This window comes from Tupaia chinensis, unplaced genomic scaffold, assembly GCF_000334495.1.
Source record: "Tupaia chinensis unplaced genomic scaffold, TupChi_1.0 Scaffold000384_1, whole genome shotgun sequence".
Taxonomy (NCBI): domain Eukaryota; kingdom Metazoa; phylum Chordata; class Mammalia; order Scandentia; family Tupaiidae; genus Tupaia; species Tupaia belangeri.
The window spans coordinates 303,226-318,950 of record NW_006159886.1 but is presented as its reverse complement, the minus strand read 5'-3'; the positions used below and the strand labels follow the sequence as shown (position 1 = coordinate 318,950).

At 55.2% G+C, this 15,725-nt stretch overlaps 1 protein-coding gene across 3 annotated transcripts in view; it reads right to left on the bottom strand.

The window, feature by feature from the left end:
• Positions 1 to 1,262: 1,262 nt before the first annotated feature.
• AFAP1 (actin filament associated protein 1) overlaps positions 1,263 to 15,725 on the bottom strand; it is a 183,789-nt gene continuing 169,326 nt past the window's right edge. For all 3 annotated transcript variants that reach the window (XM_006153638.3, XM_006153640.3, XM_027773866.1), the window contains 4 exons: positions 15,278 to 15,468; positions 11,414 to 11,578; positions 5,352 to 6,793; positions 1,263 to 5,064 (listed from right to left, as the gene is read on the bottom strand). In XM_006153638.3, the coding sequence (XP_006153700.1) occupies positions 6,767 to 6,793; positions 11,414 to 11,578; positions 15,278 to 15,468 (383 nt within the window). In that variant the 3' untranslated portion in view covers positions 1,263 to 5,064; positions 5,352 to 6,766. The remainder of the gene's footprint in view (positions 5,065 to 5,351; positions 6,794 to 11,413; positions 11,579 to 15,277; positions 15,469 to 15,725) is intronic.

Below are 15,725 nucleotides of genomic sequence, written 5' to 3'. Positions count from 1 at the left end.
GGGGAGCCAATAGCATTCGAGGAACAGCTTCTCATCGGAGAGGCCTGCAGAGCTCCCTGTGCCTATTAACCACAGAAGGTCAACCTTCATTGTCTGTGTCACCAGCCCGGCTCCACCTCTTACTACAGAGCAAGGGGGAGGGACACCAGGGCTAGCGGGCCACAGGCCTTGGAAAGGTAGGTCATTTGTCACTGAGCACGTCCCCAGGTCCTACACAGATACACCTGTGCCGGGTGGCCTCCAGGCTGCACCTTCTCTTGTGCTCAGGCCTGGTCTCTCTTGGGGACCCGCATGTCCTGGGCCCCATGGATTCTGCTGGTACCGAGCTGCTCTTTCTCCCTCTGTGTCGCCTCAGGCAACAGTCCCAGCCCTGCTGCTCGGCTGCTGCCTGCAAGCACGTTTCGGGCTGCCTCCACGCTACGTCTCAGGAGAAGGCTGGCCACCTCGCGGTCTCCTTCGGTTTTAGCTGCCTTCTCCACCAGTCGGGCTTGCACACCTGCGGAGGCCCTGGGCACACTCCGTCTCAGAGCTCACGGCCATGAGCATGGCCAAGGCCTCGACGTTCCGCCCTAGTCTGCTCCTCTAGGCCCGGCTCTCTAATACTCTGCCCTGTGCCATGTCCTGGTCACGTGACGCCACCAGCTTCTGCCCAAGGCAGCCCACGCCCTCTGCCCTCCACACCAGTGCTCCAACTGGGATGCCTTTGCGCTCTTTCCTGGCCGAACTCCTATTTAAATCATAGCCTAGCTCACGTAACCCCACCCCTCTACAAAGCCCTACCCAACCGCCTCTAAGTTAGCTGCTCTCCCGTGATCCCAGAAATGTCATGTGATCCTCCCCTCAAAAGGCACAGCAGTTACCTGTTTATAATGACTAGCGCAGCCCCGTGAGAGTAGGGAGCAGGCTTGGTTATTTCTACTTCTAGCGCCTGGCTGAGCCTGACACTTGTGCAAATATTTCTAGAGTATTCAGGTCTGTGGACTAAATGCTAGGTTTTTGTTTTGTTTTGTTGTTTTGTTTTGTTTGTCTTAAATAACAACTGAGGTTCCTTCATCCTCCCCACCCTCTTACTCTGACCCCTCCCCCTCCACCTGTCCACAGCACACCCAAGCTCTCAGCTTTGCTTTATAAAACCGCCAAGAGCACCCAGGGATGTTTGTCAGGCCGGCAAAAGATCTCCATCCAACTGCAAGTGAGGACGTCCGAACGCCGAGTGACTTCCCAGTCTCCGCCACAAACCAGAGTCAGTGAAGACACCAGGCCTCGTCGGAAGAGTACGGTTTTATTAAGAATACATAACGGGTCACGCCAACGGGCGCCTGTCCTGGGGCTGCCCCATGGAAAACAGTAGAAAATCAATTAGGGAAGCACAGGATTCAAGAGAGACTACTAGAAAATGGGAAGTGGACTGAAAACTAGTCTTGCCATTGCAAGTTTCTTTTCATAAATTTTTTTTAACTTTATGAATTAAATACATTGAGAAACACAGTGAAAATATATTTACAGTCATTTAAAATGGGCACTACCAACATAGTTAATTAAAAAAAATCTTTCCTGTTACTTTGCCTGTTTCTTTCACAGAGAATTTTAAATAGGACTTTAGTTTTGAAAAAATACAATAAGGAAATAATTACATTCTTAATATGAAAACACTTTACAACTGATAGCCATGGTCGATTAATTCTGAGTATCTATCATTTAAAAGCTGATGTGAAAATTCAGAGCGAATACTAACTTTCTTGTTAGAAAATCAAATAAAAAGATTTCTTCTGTTAAAAAACACCTTTGGTCCCTAAGAATGATGATCTGAAGATCTCACGTTGAGATTAACAACTGGAAATACTCAACAATACTTGGACACTGTGAAGCGGAGGTTTTCTGGAAGAAATATCTGACGAAGGACGAGCAAAAGCATACTACACCCGAGGCCAGCGGCTTCCACGGGAGCGGTTCCCTTCTTTAACAGCAGGTTGCCCTGCGATGGCGTGGGTGTTTACAGAGGTGGTTCTGCTTCTTCCGCGAGGCTGTGCCTGGTGTGTACACGGCAGGAAAAGTTTAGTTCATTTCGTTTTAGTTTATTTCACAGTATTTAACCCGGACCTTCGTGGGGACGGGAAGGCAGTAATAACAATAGGAACAAAAATGTTAATTATCTTATTTAAAATTATGCCATCAATTTGAAAGTATTACTATTATTATTATTAAACACCATTTTAGACAGAAAACAAAGGCAGTCATTTAACATTGGAGTATTGCCATGACCTTGACGGAGGCTGAGGAGCACCTTGGCTGCTCGGTCTGCAGGACCCTCCAGTGCTGTCTCCTGGAAGGGGCTACTCACACAAGCACCTGATCTGCTTGACTGGGGGCTGCCAGGGAGCTCAGGGGTCAGCGCCCCGCCAGCTGTCCAGTCTCAGAAGTCAGCTGCAGGTTGAGCTAAGCTCCTGCTGCCCGGTGGAAGAGGCCCCTGAGCACACGCTGCGGCGGCCCGTCCTGAGAAGGCTTCTAACCACGCGACTGCGGTGAGAAGCACAACGCTGCCGGAGAGCCAGGTCTGTGGGCTACTTCGCCTTTGCCCCAAATAGCGTGGAAGCAGACTCACTGTCCCTTCTGGAAAGTAAGAGGTGACCACAAAGAAATGACTTTTGCCCACCTCCCCCACCCCAACCCCAGCTTCCAAGCTGCCCTTCGGACACCCGGACACAAACTCCCAATTGTTGCCCTGATTACAAGGAATCTGGACCCGCTTCCCGGAGGGCCCTTGGAGCCCAGGACACACTCTTTTTGAAACAGACTTTACAGGTGTGGCACGCCGCTGACCTGTCAGAGTAGTCCCGGTTATCTGAGAACAGCTGGAAATGACTCTGGGACAGGAGAGATGAACACAGGAAGTTCATGCTTGGCCACTGAGGCGCACCCAGGGGGAACAAGATGGTCTCGCCCGTGACTGGAAGCAGCCACCAGTTAGCCTGGGAGAAGGGCTCTGCAGAGACCCCAGACTGGCCAGTCACGCTCACCTGTGGGCCCACTGGGCAGAGCCACACTGGTCACCCTGCGGTGGGGCCACCGACTCGGGGGCCCTGTGGGGAGCTGCTGGCTTCTCGGGCACAGGCACAGCTGCGTTGCTGGATCCTCACAGAATTCGGGCAGGGGAAATGAGGGCCCAGGCTGCGCCCGGGTCAGGGGGTACCAAAGGGGCCCTCCTGGGACCCTCACAGTGCTCCTGGGAGAGGCTGGCTAGACAGCGGAACACTGTAAAGCACACACGTGGAGGGGACCTCGGTGCTGGGGATGAAATACTGCCCGAAGCAGAACCCTGAGGGATAACATCGTGGCCTCAGGGGTCATAGAAGGGGCCCTGAGACCCGTCGAACTTAGCTGCCCGGCCTGTCCCGTCCTCCAGCCAGCCCTGCCTGTACGGCCCAGCGCCTCACTCACTGTCGGCACCCTGGAACAGCCTGGCCAGCACCAAGAACACAAGGGTTACAGTCCTGGTGACATTACAAAGGGCCCCTGACTTCTCCCAGAGGACGTGACCTGCTCCCTCGCAGCACGGGGTCGGCCGGGCCTTTCGCACGCTCAGCCCGGCTGTATTCCAGTGCAGGCTGCTGCACTCGGGGGCCAGAAGCAAGGGGGTGCTCCACCCTGGGGCACGTTTGGAGGGTAGTGCAGAGATCACTGTGGTAATTCAGACAAGGTGTCGCCTGTTTCTAGTATGTACAGACATAAATTAAAACTACATTTACTGAACATATACAAATAAATAACTTACTCGGATGCAGATGCTTTAGACTACCTTTCTGATCAAGTCTAAAAATGCCCAGGGAACACACGTCAGCAGAGAGGCCATGCCTCCGCGTGGAGCGGCGCCGGCTCGCTGGCTCTGCCGTGCGCTCTAAGGCTGCTGGTTATCAAAGGGAACTTACACCCCGGGTCTCTCACACACGCTGGGGGCCTGAGGACCAGCACCCCAATCCTGGCTTGGACACCGATCTGACCGGCTGGCCAGGGCATTGGGGTCTCCATGTGCAAGGCGGAGGCGCCAGCGAGGCGATGTTGGAGGTCCATGCGCTCCCCTGGGTGCTCTGACACCCGCCCCCAGACTGCCGGCGCCCACTGCTGGGCAAGGAGCAGTTCGGGCTGGCTCTTTCCCCTCGAGTAACAGTCAGAACGTGACACGGTTCTCTTGAGCAAAGAAGATGGCCAATCAGAAAGACCTGACAGCCTTAACATGAGAAGCTGCTTTGACCTGAACGCGACAAAAACCTATGGTAGATGAAGCTTTTCTCCTTATTAGGAAATGAGCTTCCTATGACACAAGTGGCCACAGCTTCCTACGACAGGAAACCACCAGGACAGGAGAGGGGCTCCTCAGCAGCGCCTGAGGGCGGCCCGCGTGTTTGGAAGGCTTCCTCGCCCGGCCTCCCTGCCTCGTCGATGCTGGTGGGATGTGCCTCCGTGGAGCACACCGAGAAGGACGGAGCTCCAGCGTGAGAATGCCACGAGCCGGACATGCTCCTAGCAGATGGCTTCGCACTCCATTCAAGTTTCAGGTGGACTCAAGCTAAGCAGCTTCCGACCTGTGCTGTAAAACCTCCCTGTACCCGGGGACTAGCTTCCCGCCACCAAATCCAACACGGCTCACACAGAGCGTCGGGCCAGGAGGTTGGCACTCACCCGGCTGCGGAGGCCTGTGGGCAATATGGCTGACCTAGGTTAGCACCCACCCGGCTGTGGAGGCCTGTGGGCGATGACCTAGGTTAGCACTCACCCTGGCTGTGGAGGCCTGTGGGTGATTCGGCTGACCTAGGTTAGCACTCACCCTGGCTGTGGAGGCCTGTGGGTGATACGGCTGACCTAAGTTAGCACCCACCAGCACCCACTGGCTGTGGAGACCTGTGGGCGATGACCTAGGTTAGCACCCACCCGGCTGTGGAGGCCTGTGGGCAATGACCTAGGTTAGCACTCGCCCAGCTGTGGAGGCCTGTGGGCGATATGGCTGACCTGCAGAGGTGTTCTGAAAGTGCGTCTGTGGGGAAACGCAGGAGACTGCTGCCCTGCCACCTCTCCCTCCCTATAACATGGAGACGGTCCAGATGTGCGTGGGAGGCCCACGTCCAGGCAGACGTGTCCCCACTGCTGCGCTTTGGGAAGGAGCCCGGCACACACATGGTGACTGGTCTCTGGGAGCCAGCCTGCAGAGGGTTCTGGGCGACTTGCTTCTGTTTCCTTACCAGTCACCGCATCTTTCCACATAGAGAATGCCTGGCTGTTAGAGCTACGGCGCAGGAACTCGTCTGACCTACACACTCTCTTCATGTGTCTTAGGCATCTGAATGCTGCCCTGCCACCTCTCCCTCCCTATAACATGGAGACGGTCCAGATGTGCGTGGGAGGCCCACGTCCAGGCAGACGTGTCCCCACTGCTGCGCTTTGGGAAGGAGCCCGGCACACACATGGTGACTGGTCTCTGGGAGCCAGCCTGCAGAGGGTTCTGGGCGACTTGCTTCTGTTTCCTTACCAGTCACCGCATCTTTCCACATAGAGAATGCCTGGCTGTTAGAGCTACGGCGCAGGAACTCGTCTGACCTACACACTCTCTTCATGTCTTAGGCATCTGAATGCTCCAAAAATATTGCACAGAAGGCAAGCCAGACAATGGGACGAGGCCCCCCCGGCCTTGTCGTGCTCGGGAGAGGAAGCAAGGCCAGGCCCAGAGCCCCATTCATGGCTTAAGTTTACAGACAGGGGAAGGAGCTGAGGAGGTGCAGGAAGCTCTCGGAGACCCTGCTTGAAGACGGTACAGTGTGACGACTGTACAAGTCCCAGAGCTGGCTTTCTTCCTACAGGACTGCCATGGCCCCATGCATCGGGGAAGGCCCTACAGATGCCGAGTCAAACCAGAGCTGTCCTCTGCGGAGCACGGGCCAGTCTGCAGAGGTGGGACAGGCTGGGTGTCTCGGGCTGGGTGGGGGCACACATGAGCGAAGTGTTGAAGACTCTGCTGCTCTTTTCCAAAGCAGTTCAGAGTTCATGAAACGGGGTGCGGGGTCTCTGAGCAACCCTTAGATCTAAGTGCAGCACACAGTAAAGACATTTATAAAAGGGGAGAGGGCTAAAACAATGGCAGCTTTTCCTGTCCTGGTGACAAAAGCACCTGTCCAAAAACCTTTCAAAAAGAACTAAAAGGTAAAAAATGCTTCACAGCACAAATTTCTCGTGCCTGTAAGTGACCAGGGTCAGGCACGTGGGGAAGGGGACGCTGAGACACACAGAGCCCATGCCATTCACGTCAGGGCTACGTGACCCCTGACCCTCTCGGCAGGCATGAGGTGGGCTCGACGCCCCCACGTGGTCACACCCACGGCCAGAGCAGCCACGGGAGCAGCCAGGGTCCGAGCCCCTCCATGCCTGACCCACGGTCTCGTCCAGGACTCATGGAACCACCCCTCTTTGGTCGGGGCTAGCTGGTGTGGGTCAAAGCAGTCACTCAGCTGCTTAGAAAGACATGGCATCCCCGCCCGCCACGGGAGCCTCTACAATACCTTTGTATCCCTTTTTGTTCTAATAAAGTTGGAAGCCAAAGTCTCACAAGTAAATCGTTTTAAAGGACAGTAGAAAAAATACACGTGTGCCAGGGCCAAGGAGTGGATATCAGAACTCAGTCGCAACGCCTCAGTCGTTTGTGTAGTCGAGGCCACTTCGGGTGGGGCTTCGGCGATCACACAGACGACCCCGGTGAAGGGACGAGCAGGCTCGCGTTCCTCTATGTCCCGTTCTTCAGCTCCCACTCCTAGAGAAGAGGAGAGCAGTGTAAATGGACGAGTCGCGCGGCGTCCCACGGACATCCGACTACCACGGGAATGTGGTGCCACGGCTCCTCGCGCGATCGGGCAGAGTCACCACCCGTTCCTGCGGCTCCACCGTCAGACGCGTCCCTCAGAGAGCTGCAGCAGGCGCCAGCACCACACCGCGCTCACAGCAGCACCGGGACAGCTCCGACGGAGTGGGTGAGGGCCACATGGTGGGTCTGCAACGGGACACTAGTCAGCCTCAAAGAGGAAGGGAGTCTGAGACTGGGCCCGCCTGGGGGCACCCGACGACCTATTCTGTGTGAAATAAGCCGGGAGCCCAAGAGCGAGTGCTGCACTGTTCCCCTGACCATGCCCAGGGACAGAAAGGCAGCGCGGTCAGTGTTACAGGGGACAGAGTCTCAGTCTGTGGAGATGGAGAGCGCTCTGGAGACGGGGTGGGGACGGATGTGCAGCAGTGAACGCGACGTCACTGAGCCATACGCTTCAAAAGAGGAAGAAGGCAGAATTTCTATTTATTTCGCCACCATAAAAAATGTTTATAAGAACGTTTTATAAAAAAGTAGGTGCTTCAGTCTGTTCGATACAACAGCTGGACGTGCACACCCGCGGCTGAGGAGAACTGCAGGCTCCACACCGCCACCGCCACCGCCACCACCGCCCCCCGCCGCCACCGCCGCGAGGGCAGACACGAGCTCCAGGGCCCGGCGCCAGGCCGACTGCCAAATGTGGCTATCTGCTGACGACACTCCTACGCGAGCTGTGTCCACATTTTACAAACGAGGTCACGTAAGCTTAGTGACTTGCTTTAAGTTCAAACTGACGAAGCTGGGACAAAGAGCAAAGCCCGTCCCCTCTGCACTCTGCCACATCTCGTCCCCCCTCCATCATGGGTCAGCTAGGGACCAGGCCGTGATGTCCCCTCCCCTCGGGGCAGTGCACCGTCTTCTGCTATTTGTGCAGGTCATGCCATGCACTTTCCACACACCTCGTTACCAGACTGCCTGCCGCCACGTCCCTGCTGGACCGGGCTCCGGGCCATACCCCCCCACATCTACCCTCCCTGTGCCCGCAGCACCCAGGGCGGCCGCACGGAAGGCGAGAAGCTTGGACTCCTCCTAGGCTCTGTGGAGCTACCTGGGTCTGAAGTGGGGTTTCCCCCGAGTTCAGCTGCCAGGAAGAAGAGGCAGAACAGGCCCACGTCAGAGACGGACCAACACCCTTCCTCTAAGCAGCTGCTTCTGAGGCACAGAGAGAGAGCGAGCCTGGAGCTTCTCCTGGCCCTACTGCTGTGGCGCCCTGGGGAAGTCACTGAATCTCTCTGGGCCCCAAGGCGACGTGAGTTCTGCTGATCATGGCAAAGCTCCCCACGCATCACCGAGAAGATCAAAGGAGAGACTGTGTTGGCCTGGCCGACACACGGGGGCCTTCTTCCTCCGTGCTCAGCAGCCTGGTGCGCCGCGTGCTCTGCCCCGACATGATGCTGACTCCACTGTACCTCCAGGGCCCTGCTGGCTGGGTCGGGTCCACCCCGCAGCTCTGCACTCTGTGCAAAGGCAAGCACTTCTCAGCTTACCTAGAATCCAAATCTCAGTTCAATTAATGGTTTAATGCATGCATTAGCATATGTGGCAGAAACAAAAATCTAAACCAAGCTACGACCAGTGAGGATGAAAACATGCCCAGGGCCTGCAGGTGGCACAGTGGGTGGAGTGGTCGTGACTGACCATGACTTGGGAACCTGCTGACTTGAAAATCACACGGTGCGTGTGTGTGCAAGCCCAAAATCATGACAGGAGAGTGGAGAAGGGGTTGCAGCGTGGCCATTCCCCCAGGGGTGATGTCTCCCTTTCCCTCTCACTGCCTCTCTCTGGCCAGCACAGGTGCCATATGGCAAAAACAAAACAAAACAAAACGAAAGGAACAGAACCAGAACACACACACGAGGCACTTCCAGGCGCTTGGCTCGGTTCTGCAAGGGGAGGATGACTAGCAGGGTCGCCTACGCCTACCCCGTGAGGTCTGCACGGGCGGCGCAGACGGGAGGGGCCCGGAGGACAATACCCCGAGGGCGGCAGTGATGGGCAGCTCGCTGTGCACTTGGTCACTCTGCGGCCAGGCGGTGGAGGCTGAGAGAACAAAGACTTACACGTCATCTAGAGGAGCTGCCAAATGTGCCTGGCGCCAAGTTCAGCAAATGTAATGGCATTTCAAAGGCCAGCTCACACAGGGCGCAACCCAGAGTGCCAGAATGGGAACTCCTGGGCACTGCCAGCCCAGGGTAGGATGGGCCCTGTGGAGAGGAAACGGGACCCTGACGTGGGTGCCACTACGCTAGGACACTCGGGTGCCTGGTGGGCACAGACTCTGGGCAGCCCCGCGCCTCTTCCCTCTGAAAGCGGGGCTGCCAGGACCACACCTGTGCTGCCAGTGTCCCCTGCACATGGCCTGTCAGACAGAGGGGCAGCAGAGCTGGGCTTGGAGCTGGGCGTTGTGGCTATTTCTTGCCCCCTTCCAACCGAGGACATCCTGGGACGTGTGGTTCAAAGTCTCTGACTTTCCAAAGAGCTCTTTCTCATATCCAGAGCACTCTCTTCCCAGAGCTGTAAATTATTTTAGGAATGTTCCCTATACGTGAAATAAGTCAGAGTCCCTGGCCCTCAGGATAGAGCTGGAGTGTGTGCGTGCCCAAACTCCTAAGAGGAGTGCGGAGGAGCAGGGATTGCAGTGGCCATCCCCCAGGGTTGGGCAGATGAGCAGGTGAGACCCTGTCTATGAAGGGCCCATGAGTGCATTAGTGTTCCCAGGTCAAAAGGCCAACGGCCATCTCCACCCCCGGCTGTGTGGGTTCCCTGTCACTATTCTCAGAAATTCCGGAATCAGTGAGGCTGTGCACAAGACTCCTAGCTAGAAAGATAAGAAGTGCTTCCACAGTGTTTTCTGGACCTGTGAACAGGGGTACTTATTTCCTGCAATGAGCATGGGCCACTCCCACCTCTGCTGTGTGTCTGCCATGGGCAGGAGCAGATGCTGAGGTCATGCTGGGGTCCACCCTGAGAAAGCTGCAGGGGCAAAGCAGTGCCCCACCTCTGGGCAGTGAGCGCACGCACAGGAGGTGGAGCCCTGGCCGAGGCTGGCGGCAGAACCGTAAACCCATCTCTTTGATGGTAAAGAAACCAAATAAATGAAATATTCTATGACGTTTCTCATCTGCAAATAAAAAATGGAACCTTATTGGGCAGCGCAATTCCAAATGTCCCTCAGGCAAAACACAGTCCTCGATGAATGAGCAAAATGGTTATAAACCCAGCACACTTGAGGGAGGCTCAGAAAGGAAACGAGACACGCTGATGCTTCTTTTTACCAATAAGGACACTCTCCCATAAAAAGCCTTTGCTACGGAGGGCAGATATTCTAGTGTGCCGTGGCTACCACACTGATCACCCCACCCTGCCACGGACACACGGACGGTGCGGCAGGTGGCTGACATTCGTGTTTTTATTTAACACTAGACCCACCCTTCGAGAAATAATATACTGCTCTCTGCTCATTTGAAATGGGTTCCAAAAGCTGGCAAAGAACAAAAGCAATGTGCGCAATTAGAAGACCCCACAGAGACAGAAAAGGCCACCACATTTATCAGAACAGACAAGACCATCTGGGGCCACTGCTCATGTCCCCGTACCAAGCCTGTTCTGCGTACAGTACCCTCTCAGCCACTGCGCCCAACGACTCTTCGCTTTCATAAACTAGAAACTGGTTTCGAATTTTTCTGAGATGTTTTAAGGTTAGCATCAAGAATTGTTAGTGTCTACAGCTCAACCACGGTGGTGTGGAGGAGGTGTGCTGCCCTGCAACCCTGGGGCCCGATGGGAGGTGGGAGTTCGCTTCCTGGGTCGACCTGGAGCCCATGCTCTTAGCTGGCTGAGATGGCTGAGGGGAGGACTGGGGCCTGAGACCCTACTGAGGGTGCCAGTCTCTCTCTCTGTCAAAAGGAAGGGAAGAAGGGCAGGAGGGAGGAGAAGGGAGAGAATGAAAGGAAGGGAGGAGGAAAGAATAAAAGAAACTATCTTAAAAATACTTAGTGACTAATCCCATGAGATGAGAAGATACTGCAGAATGGAGTAGAGATTTCCTAGGATACCTATGGCCAGATGAGGATGGGCTGGGGAGGGAATCGGAGAAAAGTTTATTCCTGGCCTTGTTTTTTATTTTTATTTTTATTTGCACAGAATCGGCATGCTGGGAAGGACCGCAGCAGTCGTCTGGTCCTATCTCCACTCTACAAGTAAGAAAACAAGTCCAGAGAAGCCAAGAGTGCCCGGCATCGGAGATAGAGCCAAAGCTGCTGCCTTTTACTGACGCCCAGGGGTACACTGCTCCCCACTCAGTGTGGGGCCTGGCTCTGCCCAGGAAGACCCGGGCCCTGAAGGAGGCTGGTGCAGCAGGGCTGGGCGAGTGCTCACGTGGGGCCAGCTAACAGAAGCCAGGTACCGGGGGAGCACTCCCTCATGTCCACAGAAGCCTGAGAGCTCTAAGTGCCTGAACAGAATGCCTGCACCGCCCCAGGGTCAGCGATGACAGGGAACCTGGGGACTCACCTTGGCCTTCCTCAGCACGTGCCCTCGGCAGGGGGAGCTGCCCGAGGCTGGCTGGCTCTTCTTCAGGACAGCGGCGCTGTTCACCGGCAGGGGGCCTTCTGCATCGCTGGTGTCACAGCTGGAGATGGGCGAGTTCTCCAGAGTCCGATGCCGCAACACTGGAGACTGGGAGGAGGGAGAGCCCTGTGTGAGAATGGTCTCCAGGCTACCGGTGTTTTCCAGCAGGAACGTGACATATTTTAATGAAGAAATGGATTTGAAAATGGCCAAGAGTAACAACCATCAGGACCACCTAACTCAGTGCCCAATCTCAAAGCACCTTGAGAAGTTCCATTTTACAGATTGGAAAGCTGAGGCTCAGAGGGACGCTCTGGCTGGGGCTAGGAAGTCAGCAGGACTCAAGTCCACGTCTTCTGCACTCAAAGCTTGGCTCTTCCACGCTCTGTAGCACGGTGGCTAAACACTCTTCAGAGGAAGTCGGATCCCACATGGCTGACTGTGGCTTGATTCCAGCCCCAGTGCCTTGAAAACACAGCAGGCATGTGTGTTCATGCCTATGATCTTGATGGGATGCAAAAATGAAGGGAAAGAAAGGATTGCATCATAACCAGGTCCCCTGGAAGGGTGTTTCTCTCTTGCAATGCACACCCTCTAGCAAAAAACAAAGACAAGTTTTCTGGAAGGCTTAAAATGGAATAAAATATGCACTCATTTGCCAAGGCCCTACCTGTGTTCTCCCATGTGGGACTGCAAACTGCTCTTTGGGAAAAAATGTTAGCAGTCTGCTGTGCATACCCAAACGAATCTCCAAGGAATAAGCACTCCCTATTATTACTGCAGTAACAGCGATGTGAGAAAATACTGCTCGGAGCGCAGAGAATGTAGTTTTACGAGAGCAGGTTTCAATGACCATAAACAGGGTCCCCCTAGGGAGGCATTCATGTAGATCCCAAGACTGCCACTTTCACCTCAGTTCTCGCTTTCCTTGTTAATGCGTTAGCGGGCAGCACAGCCAGCAGGGAGGGAGGGAGGGGGTGCAGTGGTCGGTAGCAAAGCAGAGAATTTCAACGATGGCATAAATCTCTGGGAGAGGCCAGGCTGGGGTCTGAACGAGCTGACACACATCTCGGAAGTGTCGCCAACAAGCCACACTAGAGGACATGGTCTGAGAGCCAACGGGCAGGAGGTAGCCACTGAGCTGGGGCAGATGACGTGACCACAGTCCATCAGGAGACTCAAAAGCGAGAGGCGGTGTTGTGCTTTGAGAACAGGGAAAGCCGAGGTGGTGAACCAGGCCTGCACCTACGAAGGAATGAGCTTTGGTTCACTGGACCAAAGGAAAAGCATGCAGATGAGCAGGAGGAGCCAGCAAAAGGGGTCCAGAGAAGCCCAGAAAACAGCACAGCCACCGCAGACGGGGGAGGCCACCCACGGAGCCCAGGGGTGTCTGGAACCGGGGAGAGGAAAGGGCTGTGGCCTCACTGGAGTGACAGCACTGGCAATCAGGAAAGCCGACTGGATGCCACGCCTCGGAGAGCTGGGAGTGGGTGGGAGGGACACAACCACTTGCAGAGGTTTGGAAGGGAAGCTGAGAAACGTCAGACAACGGGACATTCACCGGGGAACATGGAGCTAAGGTAGAATCAGGTTTCATCTTTTTAAAGACGGAATAAACTAGAGAATCTTAAAATGAGTTGAAGGAACTAATAGAGAGGAAAGTTGGAGACACAGGAGGAGGGTCATCGCTGGTGCCTGGAAGTCAGGAGAGGGTGGGATCTAGGACTGCTGGGGTCGGGGGGGGGGCCCCTCCTATGGGCCAAAGGAAGGTGCCACGCCTTTCCCACCACCACTCCCCATGCAGGACAAGAAGCCCACGGGGACCACGTGCTCTCCTGCAGCAGGTCGCCACGGGCAAGAGTCGCACGGACCCCAGAACTCCATTTGCACTGGGGCTTCCCCGCTGCTGCACTGGTCAGCACACACAGCCTACTACCACTCTACAGCTGGCCTCGGTCCCCACCACAGGGCTCACCGAGAGGCCCGGGACCTCCAGGTCACCCCCTGGCCCTTGGCTTCTAACTCCCATGGTGTCCAGACCCTCCCTGCTCCTACTTTACTGCTCGTCACAGATCTGTCGACAGCCAACATAAATATATTTTACTGGCTGGTCTCCCTGCAGGAGAGGGAGGGAACAGGAAACAGGGACTCTCACCTACGAGGTTCACAGCCGCGCCCAAGCATGCGGCATACAGAAGGAACACAGTGTACACACGTACATGCACGGCTGCAGTCAGTAATGGGCCGCGCATACAAAGATGAAGCGATAGGCTGTACTACACAGCCCGGTGTGCAGTGGCTGCCCCGACCGGGTCGGCGTCAGCCCTCGGGGAGGGTCATGTAGTGACCCAATCACCTGACTGTGCATTTCCCAGAACACACCCCTGTTCATATGCAACGTATGACCACGTATGCACATGCACCCAGCATTTTATATGCAGGATGACATATCATAGAAATACATCATTCTATGTAATAGCAATATACAACTACAGAAATGTATATACTTGAATGGGTTATGTCATTTTGTATGTAAACACACACATGCTGAGTGAATGATGCGATGCATGGACATACGTGAGTGAACAAATGCTCCAATGGGATGAATGCACACATGCTGGCTCGGCCCTGGGCCAGCAGCTTCTCTACACGGGATCCGATGCAGGAGGCAACATTATCATCTCCATTCCACAGCTAAAAGCGGGCCCAGAGAGATTAAGTAACTGTAAGCCCCGGCTGTCTCGCTGAAGAACCTGCTGCACACTCTACTCTGTGCGGCTGGAAGAGCTTCCAGCACAGACATTGTGTAGCTTTGGCAACGACGCTCCTACCTGGCTGCCTGACTTAGCTCGGCCAAGGCAGGGAGACACTGTGGAAGTAAGTGGGGAGTCTCGGAGTTGAGACAGGAGACTAGAGCTGGGGAGAAAGGGGAACTTCCAAAGTAGGCTCTGTGTTGACACAGCGGTAGAGGTGGCACAGGGCAGTGTTGTCGGGCGATGGCTGGTGGAGATGGGTGGAGGAGGATTCCAGGGGTGCACAGTCATAAGCCCACCTGGTGTCTGGGTGGAGGAGACCAGGCCTGACATGGTGCCGCGTGATTTGGAAGATGGCCCTGAAACGTGAGCATTCCAGAGCAGGTGCATTGGGGGCTCCGGGGTGCAGAGCAGTGCTCCGGCTGCCCCTCCTGCTGCCCGCTCTGACGTGCTTCGTGGCTAGGTCCCTCTCCTCCTCTGGGCCTCGAGTTCTTCAGTAGCAAATTGGAAATGCTAACGTCTGACTCACAGGATGGTAGGGCTTCCAGTGGGGTAACCGAGCAGAACAGACAGCAGTAGGCGCTCAGCGACTGCCAGTGAGGTGAGAGTGAAGAGTAAGCCGACTAGCGTGATGACTGGTGTTGGACAAATGATCTCCCCTGTCCTGTCACTAAGGAAGTGCAGATCACTCTTCACCCATTTCAATATCCCCAGCACCTGGCATGTCTTGGAACATGCTAGACAGTTTATAAACACTTCCTAGATAGAACTAAATTTTCTATGGAATGACTTGGCATCAAACTAGGACCTGTGATCACCAGATTATGCAAAGGGGAAAGACACAGACTTAGGGTCTCCGTCACCCTTCACACATTTCAGTGAGTAAGAGAAGAGAGTGTAGCGCATGATCAGCAGGAGTGGCTGGAGCTGGTGACACAGACTGTGCACTTGGCTGTCGTCGCCCCCTCAGACGCACTACAGCAGCCCCCTTGGGGTACAGCCATTGTTATCCAAGGACACCGCGACTTCGGAGAAGGGCTGGCAGGGTGCTCACCTGTGGACTCGAAGTCCCTGATTTCGGCTCGATGGCCAGCCCCAGGGTGACCCCGCCCGCCAGAGCTTTCTTCAGGCTTTCCTTGACGTCCGTCAGCTCCAGCTCCAGGTTGACGCGCTCTGCCTCCTTCTGCTTACACTCCTCCTCCAGCTTCCGTAACTTATCTTCCAGGATCACTTGGGTCTTCCTGCCTGGAATCGCAGAGAAACACTGCAGCTCCAACGCCAGGCACAGGGTTTCAGGAGGACACAGGAGAAGGCATGTGGTACCCCAACAGGGCTCGACAGGCGTTCTAGGTGGAGCGGCCCTGACAGGTCCTTTCTACAAAACCTAATTTCTCCTAGTGTCTAAAGAACCAACGTCCTTCTCTAACCACTTTTCTTGGCCATGGCTGGGAGCGCTAGACCAGGGAACAGGGGATCTTGATTCTCACAAATCTAAGGCATTC